This window comes from Mizuhopecten yessoensis, unplaced genomic scaffold (genome assembly GCF_002113885.1).
Source record: "Mizuhopecten yessoensis strain PY_sf001 unplaced genomic scaffold, ASM211388v2 scaffold9847, whole genome shotgun sequence".
In the NCBI taxonomy this organism is placed as follows: Eukaryota; Metazoa; Mollusca; class Bivalvia; order Pectinida; family Pectinidae; genus Mizuhopecten; species Mizuhopecten yessoensis.
Window position 1 is genome coordinate 2407906 of NW_018408252.1, and position 13368 is coordinate 2421273.

Sequence of the window (13368 nt, forward strand, 5' to 3'; positions counted from 1 at the left end):
TTCCCGATCAGTCCCAAATTCGATGTGTATAACTAATCACAACGGGAACAATAATGTGAAAATTGAAAAGATCAGTTGTGTAACTTATGAAAAATAGCGCTAACAAATTTGAACTCTCAAAATTCAAGTGGTCGTCCTTCGGCCTTCTTGGTTTTCCGATGAGTCCCGAAGTTCGATATGCCAAGCAAAGGACCATCGGGAACCTACATGTAATATTTGAGAAATGTATCTCCAATATTTTATGAGAAAGAGTGTTAAAAAATCTGAACTCTCAATATCAGAGCAGTTCTTAAATTCAATATGCATAACTATAAACCATGAGGAACTCGCACATAAAATTGAAAAAGAACTTTCTAAGAAATAGCGCGAACAAACTTCAACTATCATCATTCAAGATGGCCACCTGTTGGGTTTCCGATAGGTCCCAACAGTTTTTATGCATAACATGGGACAATGGGGTAACATTCACGTGAAATTGGGAAACATCCATCCAGTATTTTTAAGAAACTGACAAACTTCAACTCTCAAAATTCAGCATGTCTGCCATTCAGCCATTTTGTTTTCCGCTCAGTCCAAAATTCGATATACGTAGCTAAGGATCATGGAAAACCTTCCTGTGAAAACTTAAGAAATATCCTATCAGCACTTCCGGAGAAATAGCGCTAGCAAATTTTAAAGTTTTCGTAAAATACATGGTGGCCGCCTGTACGGACGGACCACAGACAACCATCTGATCATGGTGAACTAAAACAATGCTATGGTTGCAACTAGCTCTAGAGATGGGAGTGGCAATGGCGATGACGGTCGTTTTAGTTGTGTTGATGTTGATGACGATCGAGATGATGATGTACAATTTTGCACATATGCCAACGATTTACAACGCATTGATTAAGATTCACATATTATTGATGAGGATTTTTAGATGTTTAACGCAAAGAGATTGTATGTGTGTGGTATTTCAAAACGTGATTTTTCACACAAATTCAAAGTATTCTCATGTGACATGAAATTCCAGTGCAGAATGAAGATAACATGCGTTCATAAGTCTCGCTTCTCGTTCAACACAAGACTGTCCTTTTCCCCATCTCTAGTTTTACTTTGGTAAACGCAATTGGTGAACTACATCTCGTGTGATACACAGAGACATCTTCTCTGCAACCTCAGAATATGCCATGACAAAATCGAAGGCTCTTTACGCGACACCTTGCCGACGCTACAAGTAGACAAGTCTAATGTCTTTGACGAAGATCGCTTGATTTTCAAGTTGACGTTTGTCTTTATCTTTTTCGTTCGTTTGATGTCTCTTCTTTTAACATGTTTTATCATCTTTTAATGGGCTCCAATGACCCCTTTCGTTTTGATGGGCCGCTCACAATCTAATAATTGAAGAACTCTGGATATTGAGCGGTAGCATAACGGTAATATCGACAGACTTGAAGGTTGTTGTTGTTTCTCTGTTATGTATTCAAAGTACATGTATCTTCAAAGTACAGGGTTCATCCCTTTAATCCAAAACCTATCAAATAGCTAGTCGCGTGCCTCAATTTTGCTATGACATATCCTAGGGGTGCAGGGAGCGAAAGTGAGCATAACCCCTGGAGGATCCAGGATGGCTGATGTGTATCCCGAGGGAAATTCTCGTCGTTCGATTTATTTTAAATTGAGAAGCCTTCGGTTTGGTAAAAAGTCTCACTCTTGCACTTGAAATCTGGGTTTGTCCACTGTCCGTCTTCATTGCACATGATTGGTTCGGCAACACTGATGTATTATTTGGTTAAATTGTCATTACAGCTGTAGTCAATTACGGCTGTGTTCAGTTTGAGTTTGGCATTAACCACTTTTGGCGGTGAACCACAAGGGGAGGTAACGCAAGTTTTCCGCTTGATAAAGTGACACAAATATTGCCGGCAATAGAATTGAAATCGCTTGCACTGTCCATAATTTCCTCACGTTTTCGAAAAACAACTTTCTCACGTGAGCCCATTGATTTACCAGTTAATGTTCCTAGGTGCATATAGCAAGATAAATTACTAACGTGAATTATCGACACCGCGACAGTCTTGTGAAGCCAGTTACGTCTGTGGGGGCTGTTGGTGATTCATAAATCAAACTGATAAAAATTATTAGACTAGCCAATAACAGAACTAATTTAGCAACCGTACTTGATAGTGAGGTCCTTCGACTTGAAAACTGTACAAGCGTTAACAAAAACACCAGCTTTATCTCTAATGCGTTGATATCCAAGCCTTCGAAGAAACACAAGCTATATCTCTGTGGCGTAGATATCCAAGTCGTTGACAAAAACGCAACCTGTATCTCTATAGCGTAGTCCGAATTATTCTGACGTTTTATCGACTTCGTTAATCGACGACAGACCGATATGAAAAAAGTCGATAAAACGTCAGAATAATTCGGACTACTCTATAGCGTTGATATCCAAGCCTTTGCAAAACACCAGCGATATCTCTGTGGCGTTGATATCCAAGCTTTAATCGTGTAGTACCTAACTAATTCACCTTTGAGTCTACCAACACAACTTGGACAAACTTCAAAGTGTGGCTAGATCACCAACACAGATCGAAGACTTGTGGGTAATTTGCCAAGATGAAGCTCTCTATAGTACGAAAACTGTTACCCGTGCACTAACAACGCTGGGATGCTAGTCACGGACGGTCTGTGGGATTTCTCTGTGTGCTTCTTGATTATCATACATGCGAGAATATGTATACAAAACATGAAATATTGCAGACAATCATGCTTAATGCCTTCGGTTCATACCTTGCGTTTGCACGTTATCGTTTCTATCTACCTGTATTTGTTTCTTTGTTTTTTTTGCATTTTATGATTTCTTTTATTATCTATCAATTAGTTAAATAATTGTCCAACTCCGAATGGTGTGTGATAGCAATAAAGTACAGATATGGTATCAAATTTCAACTCCTAAGTCTCGTTGGTTATCACCAATTCCATATCAAACGCAATAACCCACTGAAAAGGCAGATACGGTGAACGAATATGCAATTGCAACTGAACAATAGGTTGATAAACCCGTATCAGTCATATACAAATTCACGCTCGAAGTCATCAAATATTGAAACGAAAAAGTCAGCAATTGATTGATGTAAAATATATGATCAACTGGATTCTATACAGAAGCAATTTAAGTCATAACATGGTATCGCAATAACACAACAACGGGTATCGGAGCGATAGATCGTCCCTCAGGACCGTATCTAGATACAGTGATGTACTTGTATCGAGGGTCACACGTTAAATGAACAGTTGTGTGTGTATTGTTGAAACAACATATCATGGTATGCATGCAGTACTGCATTAATGAAGCCAAGGGGAATATGTCTATTAATTATGATCAGATAATTGTGATTACACTCACTCCACTGACTTAGAGGGAATAACCAGGTCGTAAATTAGAGTCGGACAATGGTGGTTATCCAAATTGTCGTAGCGGCCATGGTAATTAACCTTCATATACAGTTTGACGTTTATCAGCTGATAATTCTTCGAGACATCCAGCGGAAGAACTGCTTCAGCAATTGAACAAAGTGGAATAACTCTGTAAATTTCTCTGTCGGATAACGGTGGTAATCGCACTCGTCCGAGCATTCATAGTTGTCAACCTTCCTTTGAAGTTTGACGATAAACCGTTGAAAGTTCTTCGTGATATATATGCAGCCGACATTATTTCAGCAATTGAATGAAGAAGTACAACTCTGTAAATTACTGTCGAATAACGGTGGTTATGGCACTTTGTTCGAGCGTTCATGGAACGTATTCTTCCTATGAAGTTTGAAGTTAATCTGTAGAAGATTACTCGAGATATTCAGCGGACACCGTTCGCGCCGGCCCGCCCACGTGATAACATGCTTTCGACGGGCGTATTGAAATCTGTGGAAACCCGACCTCCTACTTCGTCCATATTAACCTAAATAACGTCGAAACATGCAAAAAAAAAAAAAAAAAAAAAATACATTTCATTATTAACTTGTATCAGGTAAATATGACAATTTAGTTGACCCTTCGACCCAAGGATGCAAATATATGTTGTTTGGATGAAGATGACATTCGGAAAAATTTAGCCAATTCCACTACTTTTGATTCTGTTCTTCAGCCTACGAGAGGGCACAATTGGAAAGGAAAGTACAGCCACATTATAGCTGAAATCTATCTTGTAGTTTAAAAAATGGTGTTGAAAACGAATGAACCACAGTCCCTTTATATTTATTGATTGTGACCCTGTATGTGCTTGGGATGTTGAATCACAATTTGGTTGAAATTTACTAAGTAGTTTGAGAAGAGATGTCTTATAAAGTCAGCCATTTTAACACCGATCCTTCGTCCCCAGGAGGATCAGCGGCTTTACTTGGATACATTCAGTTCCTATTTGTTAAGGATGCTACCGACAAAATTTGGCCGTAACCTGTCCAGTGGTTTAGGAAATATCATGGAAAACAAATTCCCTTTCTGACCACGCCACTCATCCCGCAGAAAGGTCAACCCCTTTATCATCTTCAAAGTCGAATGATTCTGCTCTAAATATAGCATCTTCTTTACATACTTATTGTGGCAATAAGTTCTCTACTTACATATTATTGCAATATTGAAGGCTCATGGATAGCTACATGTATTTCATTGGTTACAGACATAAGAAGAGGCCTAGAGGGCTTGTGTTACTCACCAGGGCCCGCATTCATGAAATCCTTTGATAGACGCCGAAAGATTATGTCGGTCGCCTAAAGGAAAAGATGACTGGCTTTGAAGTCGGGTGTCGCTCCTCTGTAATCTTCGAAGGAAAGGCATCAGCTAAGCGATTGATCAGGTTTATTTACCCGAGAAAAAGCGAGCGTAACTCCTGGAGTATGGAGAATCCTCACCTGTATATAGAAGTCATCGTGGTAAAATACTCTCATCAAAACAAATACACTTGTATTGAAAATACTTTCCCATGGGTAGAGCCAGATCCCAGCCAGGGGTAGGGCAGACCCCAGAAACTCTGGTTTTAGAGTGGGGATTTCAAACATTTCCATGTTTTGACCTGATGACTTAACTGGTCAGTCTTACCATTTGTACAGTTTTGAATCACCACCATATGAAAATGCTGCAACCAACATACGGTTTTTATCCATGATGTCATAGGCCAACACCTCCCCCATAAATAGGACAGTCCCTCAAATGTGTTTCTTATATAACAATTATAACACAATTTTTCCAACTGAAATTAAGAACTCGTGTTGGTCTGATGGAAGTGGAAGCGCGGTTCTTCATATTGGACGCAACCATTTTACGTTATTTGAAGCAATATGACCAAACTATCCATTTTGGCCCTCCCTTCAGCCCATCCGTTTGTACAGTTTTCATCCCCACCACCTGAGAGGCTGAGAATATTTGGCGTCTTACCAAATACAGTTGATGTCCATGTCAGTTCCAGATCAAAAGTCGTTCAAAGCAATGTGGCCTCATGACCCTTTTTTTTGGCCCCCACCAAATGCAATATGACCAAATGATCCCTGTTGTCCCCTTAGCCGAAAATCCGAACGTTCTGGGGGATATGATCCCGGCCTTTCAGTGTTTACAGCGCGTTTATACGATGAACCATAACCGAATCTTGCCGAAAAAAACATGCCCTTACCACCGCACTCGAAACCTATAAATGTCTAACTTCCGTTGCCATTGAACATGGTAGGTTAGGAATCACTGATATACCTTTTTTGCATTCATTTATATAACAGCTGTAGACGATAACAGTTGTGTTAAGTTTGATTCCGGTCAGTCTCCACTTCTGGTGGCGGATCACAAGGGGAGGTAACAAATGCAAGTTTTCCGCTTGCTAAGTGCATATATCCTCAAGTTTAATTAAGCACTAATTGTTCCTTGACGCATAAAGTAAAATATATTACCGACGCCATGCGACAGACACCGCATTTTGTCACACTGTATAGGTCCGATGGGGAGGATAGGTGTGTAGCCAGAAACATTCATGGAGTCTATTGTAACAGGCAGTCTATAACACAAACTGACAAAGGTAATTTTTTCCGCCACTAATAGAACTAATTTCACATCCATAACGTTTTCTCCGTGGCCCGGCAACTGTACTAGCGTTGCCTAAAGCTATATATGACGTTTAGGTCCATGCTTCAACCGTTTAGAACTTTTAAGTTGATCATCAAAAGCGGACAAACTTTGACATTTAACACCTTGTGGCTGGACCACCAACATAGATCCAAAACTTGTGCACAGTTTGCAATATGGGTCTCTCTTTAATATACACAAAAATAACTAAGAAGGTTTGACATATATCTACACACCAACAACGCTGGGAGGCGTGTCACGGATTGTTTGCGCGGATTCCTTGTCTGCCTTTGGTATATCATACATCCAAGACGATGCGTGAAAACATGAAAGATTGTAGACATATATGGTAACTTCATTTGAAAGTAGCCAGTATTTGTTTTTGTAATTTTCGTTTCTAAGTTCACAACGCATTTTTAAATTAGAATTTCACGGTGTATGTTCAAGAGGTGCAACAGCCCATGGAATTGCTCATGGAATGTTGTCTCGTTACTTTAAAAATATAGTTCGTGGAAATAAACACAAACATATCACAACTATTTCCATAATTTAATCAATCATTATATTCAATTCACATTTTATAATAGTCTTACATAAAATGGTGAACATTATTGAATCAAGGTGAGTTTTTGCTTTTCCGCTTGCTAGTGCGGAGGTAAATAACTATCTGTTAGTTAGTCGGTCCCGTGGAGATATCACTACGCCTGTGTTATATGGTCTCATAACACGGAATTGGCTTTGGTAGTGTTACATTGTGGCAATGCAGAGCAAATGTAAATATTTTTGAATCACCAACATCTGAGAATGTTTCCAATCGAATATGGTTCATATCCATGTGAAGTAATGATAATAATCACTTAAAATAAGACCATGGACAATGACCTATCGAGGGAAGGATGTATGGACGACGAACTACAGATGAAGGGTCATTTGAACAGCCCATCATCTGATAACTTAGGGCTAAAAATATAGAATTTGTTTAGCAAGTAACAGTTTGATATTTACACATATAGATACAAAATAAATATAGCAGCCAACCATTTGATGATGCTGGGATAAATATGTGTTTTTTTTTAAATGGAATTTTCAAGCAGTAACAGTATATACAGATGAAAAATATGTATTATGGAATATTGTTACCACTTCAAAACCATCACTGGTTGAATGTTGACATAAACTGATGGATATGTGATGGAAACTGTACAGGAGGTCTCAATGTGGGAGGAAACGGTAATACCCAGAGAATACCCACTTGGTCGGGCAGGTGGTCCCATACCTTTTCACGTCTGATTGAGAAATCAAACCCCGGCCATCTGGGTGAAGGGCGAGTGTGCTGTCCCGTGCACCACCTGACCATGCAATGTCTTTACCAGAAACAGTTTAAGATTACCATAAACACATAGAAATATGTACAAATGGTTTTTGAAAAGTCATCAATATTACTTACTATTATCATCTTAACAGACCAAAGCTTTTTGCCTTAAGGTAAATGGTACCTAAAGTTAAACTATATTATTTCCACAGTCAGTAAAGTGAAATATTTGTTTAAGACCTTTTCAAAAGAAATATTCATAAAATTCACATGTTGCTATGCATTCGACAAAATTGTTGTTGATTGAAATTCAAATGTTTAAAAATAGTAATTATAAAGAAAAAAAAAATCAGCAGGGATCAAACTCAGCACCTTGACATTAAAACCCCTACACTTAACCAATTTTGCTATAAAGGATTTATTCATTCTGAGCATCAATTGTTATGGTTATTGTATTGTTTAACGGATCATCGACAATTTGGGTCATTTAGGGCCAAACAACAATGTAAAAAATAGACATTCACAAAAAATGAATACAGGAAAACCAGAAAGAAAAGGTAAAAATGTGTAAAAGATGTCAAAATATATCAATAGCAAACGAATAGTTTATATAAATATACCATATCTTATTATAGAGATTAATTGAATGTAAATAATCATAGATTGATTGCACAGAAACTGTATCAAATAAATGTTTCATAGAGGGTACATTGTAAAATCTGTCACATATTTGTTTGAAATCAGCGCATTTAATCATAAAGTGTTTGACTGTAAATGGTTGATCACATGCATGACAATAAGGCTGGTCTTCCTTGTGTAAAATGTAACTTTGTGTGATGTAGGTATGGCCTATGCGTAGTCGCGAGAGGACAACTTCCTCTCTGCGGTCTGCTCTACCTTTTGCACATGAATCTACATTAGGTTGAACTGAAAATAACTTATTGTTTGTTTCTTCAGACCATTTTTTTGCCAAAATCGGTTTAATAAAATTCAGTATTGAAGGTTTAAAATCAGAATAAGGCAGTTTAATATTTTTCGTATTGCAGAGCATCAAAATGAGTATCCAAATTAAGGGTCACAACGCATGTAAATCTTGACAAGGGAAGTTACTCCAAGCCAGAAAAACTACTTTTGGCTACTTCATCTTATATATCAAAGGGAGATTACTCCAAGTTCGAAAAAAGTCTATCAGTGGAACTCTTCTTTGTGATTATTACTGATGCATTGGTACCCTTGACCTTTAATGTCATATATAAGCAATAAGAATACAGAGGAATTATGATTTTGCCAACTAATAATTAGGTTTTATTGGTTTACATGGGATTTATGGAGGCTCTACTCTTTCTCAATTAACTAGAAATATTCATTGAAACCCCAAAAGCTGGAGTTTTGTCATTTTCAGAATTTTCCATTTTAGGGGACTTTTTGAATCAAATAATTTCTTTAAAATAGGAAGAAATTAATCAATTCCAAAACCATTGAATGTTATAGTATTTAAACAAATATTACTCAAGGCAGTGTTTTTGTTTCCTAGCTTTGCTTTAAAAACTTGGGTCAATTTTTATAAAAAGGGGGAATACATGGATATAATATTTTGGGGTAATTACACCATCATTGGTTATAAAATCAGCTTGTACAATTGCCTGGTTTCAAAACCCTCAACCCTGGATATTCACAGTAGACAGTACAATTCATTGATTTGGAAAAGTCCATGTGAGACTTTAGGGGTAAATGGGTTAAAAACCCTTGGTCTCTTGATCTGCCACTGTGCAAGTACACTTGTTTTAAGGGCTTGTTTTACTGATAATCCCGTTACAACACATATGTCAGGCATGGATGTTTTTTTCTTTCGTATGTAACCTGAGATGTCTCTTGAGGAGTTTAAATTCTGTATAGCCCTTATTACAGATATCACATTTGTATGGCATTTCTCCCGTGTGATGCATGCGATGTGTTTTTAGCGAGTGTGCTGTTCGTAATCCCTTACCACAGACATCACACTTGTACGGTTTCTCGCCCGAGTGTGTCCCATGGTGCGCCAGTAAGTTACTCGAGGTGGTAAACCCCTTAAGACATATTTCACATTTGTATGGCCTCTCTCCTGTGTGAGTCCTACTGTGTCTAATAAGGCATTGAGCTGTACTGAATTCCTTCCCACAGACATCACACTTGTGTTGCTTCTCTTGATCTGCAGAATGTGTCGATTGTTAGGGCGTTGTTAGGGCGTATTTTGAACGTATGCTCTTATGACATATGTCACATTTGTACGGCTTTTCTCCAGTGTGTGTCATTTGGTGTCTCGTCAGTGCCCCCTTCTCCACAAACTGCCTTCCACAGACATCGCACTTATGAGGCTTCTCTCCCGAGTGTCTCAACATGTGTGGCTGAAGGGTACTAGCACGGCTAAACCCCTTGTGACATATTTCACACTTGAATGGTTTCTCCCCTGTGTGTATCCGGAGGTGTCTGTACAAAGAATCAGCTGTGCTATACTTCTTATCACATACATCACACTTATACTGATTCTCGCCAGTATGTATCTTGGTGTGTTTAATAACATTCCTTTTAGATATGAAGCCTTTCCCACAGACATCACACTTGAATGGCCTTTCTCCAGTATGCATTGCAGAATGTTCTTTTAAAGTATTTGAACAACGGAAATCCTTGCCGCAGACACCACATTTGTATAGCTTCTCTGTATGCGAGAGGATGTGTCTTCTTAAGTTACCATTAATTTCCTTATCACAGATATCACACTTGAACAGCTTCTCTCCTTTGTGTGTACGAATGTGTCTAGATAGATTACCTTTACAGCTGAAACTCTTACCACACAGATCACACCTGCATGTGTTCTCTCCAGAATGCTGCTTGCAGTGTATCTTCAGGCTCTCTGCCTTACTAAATTCCATCTCACAGATATCACATTTGTATGCCTTCTCACAGGTATGTGTTCTGAGATGGGTATGTAGGTCACTTGCCTGGTCAAATCCCTCACGACAGATATCACACGTAAAATTATTCCTGCCTTTATGTGATCTACAGTGTCGGAGTAATTCACAATTCCGTCGAAATCCCATTCCACAGTCATCACACTTGTATGGACCTTCCTTGCTATGCAACTTGAGATGTTGTTTCAGATTGGGCATACGTGTAAACCCCTGTCCACAGACTTCACACTTAAAGGGCCTCTCTCCTTTATGTCTCATCAGGTGCATCCTTAAGTTACATTGCAGAAGAAATCTCTTGTTACACAAACCACACTTGTGTGGCTTCTCGCCATTATGTCTCTGGATGTGCCTGGACATGTTACTTCTACAGTTAAAACTGCGACTGCAAATGTCACATTTATATTGCTTTTCTCCAGTATGCGTCTTCATGTGTTCCTTACGACCCCATGTACTAGAAAAACATTTATCACAGACTTTACACTTGTAGGGTTTCTCTCCTGTATGAGTTCTCTGGTGTCTCTTCAGATATTGCGTGCTAGAAAATTGCCTACAACAAATCTCACATTTGTAAGGCTTCTCTCCTGAATGAGTCCTGAGGTGTCTCTTCAGAAGTTGTGTGCCAGAAAATTGTCTACTGCAAATCTCACATTTGTATGGCTTCTCTCCTGTATGTGTTCCGAGGTGTAGCTTGAAGATTCCCAGGTCAACATACCCTTTGTTACAGAAATGACATTTGTATTTATAGGGCTTCTCCGCTGCATGTGTCATTTGATGTTTTCGAAGGTTAGGTGCCTTTTTGAATTCCTTGCCACATACATCACATTTGTACGGATTATCTTTATCCTTGTTAACACAATCCAACTTTCTGGGACTTTTTTTAACCATCTTGGACATTGCAATGAAATTTAATCTCTCCCAGATATGCAGTGTATACGACAATATGCCATTGGATTCTTTTGTTTCCGTCTGCTTTTTTTAACTTCAGATTGAGTCCTCCTTTTTAAGTTGTACTCATACAATTTTTTTTTACAAATGTTTGTTTCCAATCAAAATTAATTTCTTCAAATATGAATTTCGTTTGCTGAAAGTGAAAAAGCCTTGTAACTCTTTTCCAGTCAAATCAATGTCTTCAGATAAGAATTTACAGGGTGGGCGAGTACATCTGACAAATCAGCAATTATTTCACAACAGACATCTTGGAATCGCCAGTACGTTTTTATCCAGGTCTATGTCTCCATACGTATATCTCATATCAGCACTTTTTATCATTTTCATCCCGGGATTAAGTTGTTGTTCCAATGTTGATGACGGAGCAGGAACCTTGTGCTCTGTTCTTTACTATACAGTTTCTGAACTGAAAAATTTAAAAAAAACTGAAACATAACAACAGAAATAATTGTGTTATAGCTGTTTGCAATAAATTGAAATAGTGAAACCTTCCTAATCTGACATCCTTTGGAATTCCAGAAATTTGCTGAATCCATTGTTTTTTGGAATACCTTTCTTCGGATTCTACCTTGTTTTAGATACACGCATTGCTATACAGGGGTTAAGCTCACTTTCGATCCCTACACCCTGGAATATGTTATAGCTAAATCAAAGGCTCAGTGTGCAGCACCTTGTGGACGAGACGATCCTGTGAGGTACATCAAAAGAATCTTGAGGTCGTGTAACCGTCAAACTTACTGGTTTTGAAGTCGGGCAACGCTCCTCTGTAATCTTTAAAGGACAAGTAGCAGTCTAGTGATGGTCAGGTTCTTTTACCAGACACCAATCAAATAGCTTGCCGCGTGCCTTCAATTTTGCTATGACATATTCCATAGGTGCAGAGAGTGAAAGTAAGCATAACCCCTTTATATCAAGGATACACTTCACTTGAGAGGGGGGGCATTTATAATTCCAGTACACACCAAAAACCTGTGAGTTGCACAATATGCAAAAAAGAACTGGTGTGCGGTTCCAGACTGCATATTTAACAACAGAGCACATGTCAGTATCTATCTCTTTCTTGAAGGATGTGAAAAATCTGTCATTTTTCATCCAAATTTACCAATGTTTTACTTTGACGAAATTGGTTTCTTCTGATTTGCATTTACACCAGAAATATGCATGACCCCTTAATATACAACGTGACCGCCAAATCACATGACTATTTTCAAGAAATTGTAGGATGTCCGCGCATGCAGTTTTATTTATCTTTTATTAAAAAAATTGGGCAAAAGTTTTGTGTATTTACAACACGCATAAAATAGAATTATAACCAAACATTTTTCTTTGTTGAAACAGCTAGTTACTTCCCTTGCAAGTGCCAAATTTGGGGTCGTTTAACATTTTGAGCGTTACTGTCATAAATGTGCTGTCAGAATTAATTTCGTAAATGATGTATCTTTTTTTTCATATTGTAGACAAATATCATAGGCTGGTGGTATTTGGAAATATAAAAAATGTAACAAAAGTTTGGAATATAACTTGAATATAATCATATAGGTGGGGATAGGGGATAGTTGGACATCGAGTAAGCTTCCTTTTTTATAATTTCCATATCCCCCATACTATAGCGGCAAGACGATTTACCCAAAAAGACCCAAAAACACCTCACCAATAGCTTTCAGCTGAAGAAACAGTTAAGGTAATAGGATTGTGTCACCATTTCTCAGTAGAATTTCTTCAAAATTTGTAGTTATATTGCTTTAAAGTAAAGAAAATTTTCTGCCGCAAAAAAAATATAGGTTGTCAGAGTTTTAAGGATTTTAAATGGAAATTTATGTAGAAAGGAGTGAATTTTGAAAAAAAAATGAAAGACACAATATTTTTACAAAATAATGTCAATAAAAATGATACTGACATATATAAGTATTGCATTAATGTATATCAATTTAATAAATGCTGAAATTGTGTAAAATTAATTCTCTATACACGATATAAAAATTGACATTTTATAATAAAACCATATACACATAGTAATTGCAGGTAAGAGTTATCGTTCTTGAAAAACTTCACAGTAGTGAAATAGGTAGCCGG

General features: G+C 37.9%; 1 protein-coding gene across 1 annotated transcript in view; it reads right to left on the minus strand.

Annotated features, from left to right (window-relative positions):
* Positions 1–8054: 8054 nt before the first annotated feature.
* The window catches only part of LOC110458813 (zinc finger protein 227-like), a 6463-nt gene continuing 1149 nt past the window's right edge, over positions 8055–13368 (minus strand). Inside the window, exon 2 of the mRNA XM_021510736.1 lies at positions 8055–11701. Coding sequence (XP_021366411.1) covers positions 9607–11241 — 1635 coding nt within the window. The 5' untranslated portion in view covers positions 11242–11701 and the 3' untranslated portion in view covers positions 8055–9606. The remainder of the gene's footprint in view (positions 11702–13368) is intronic.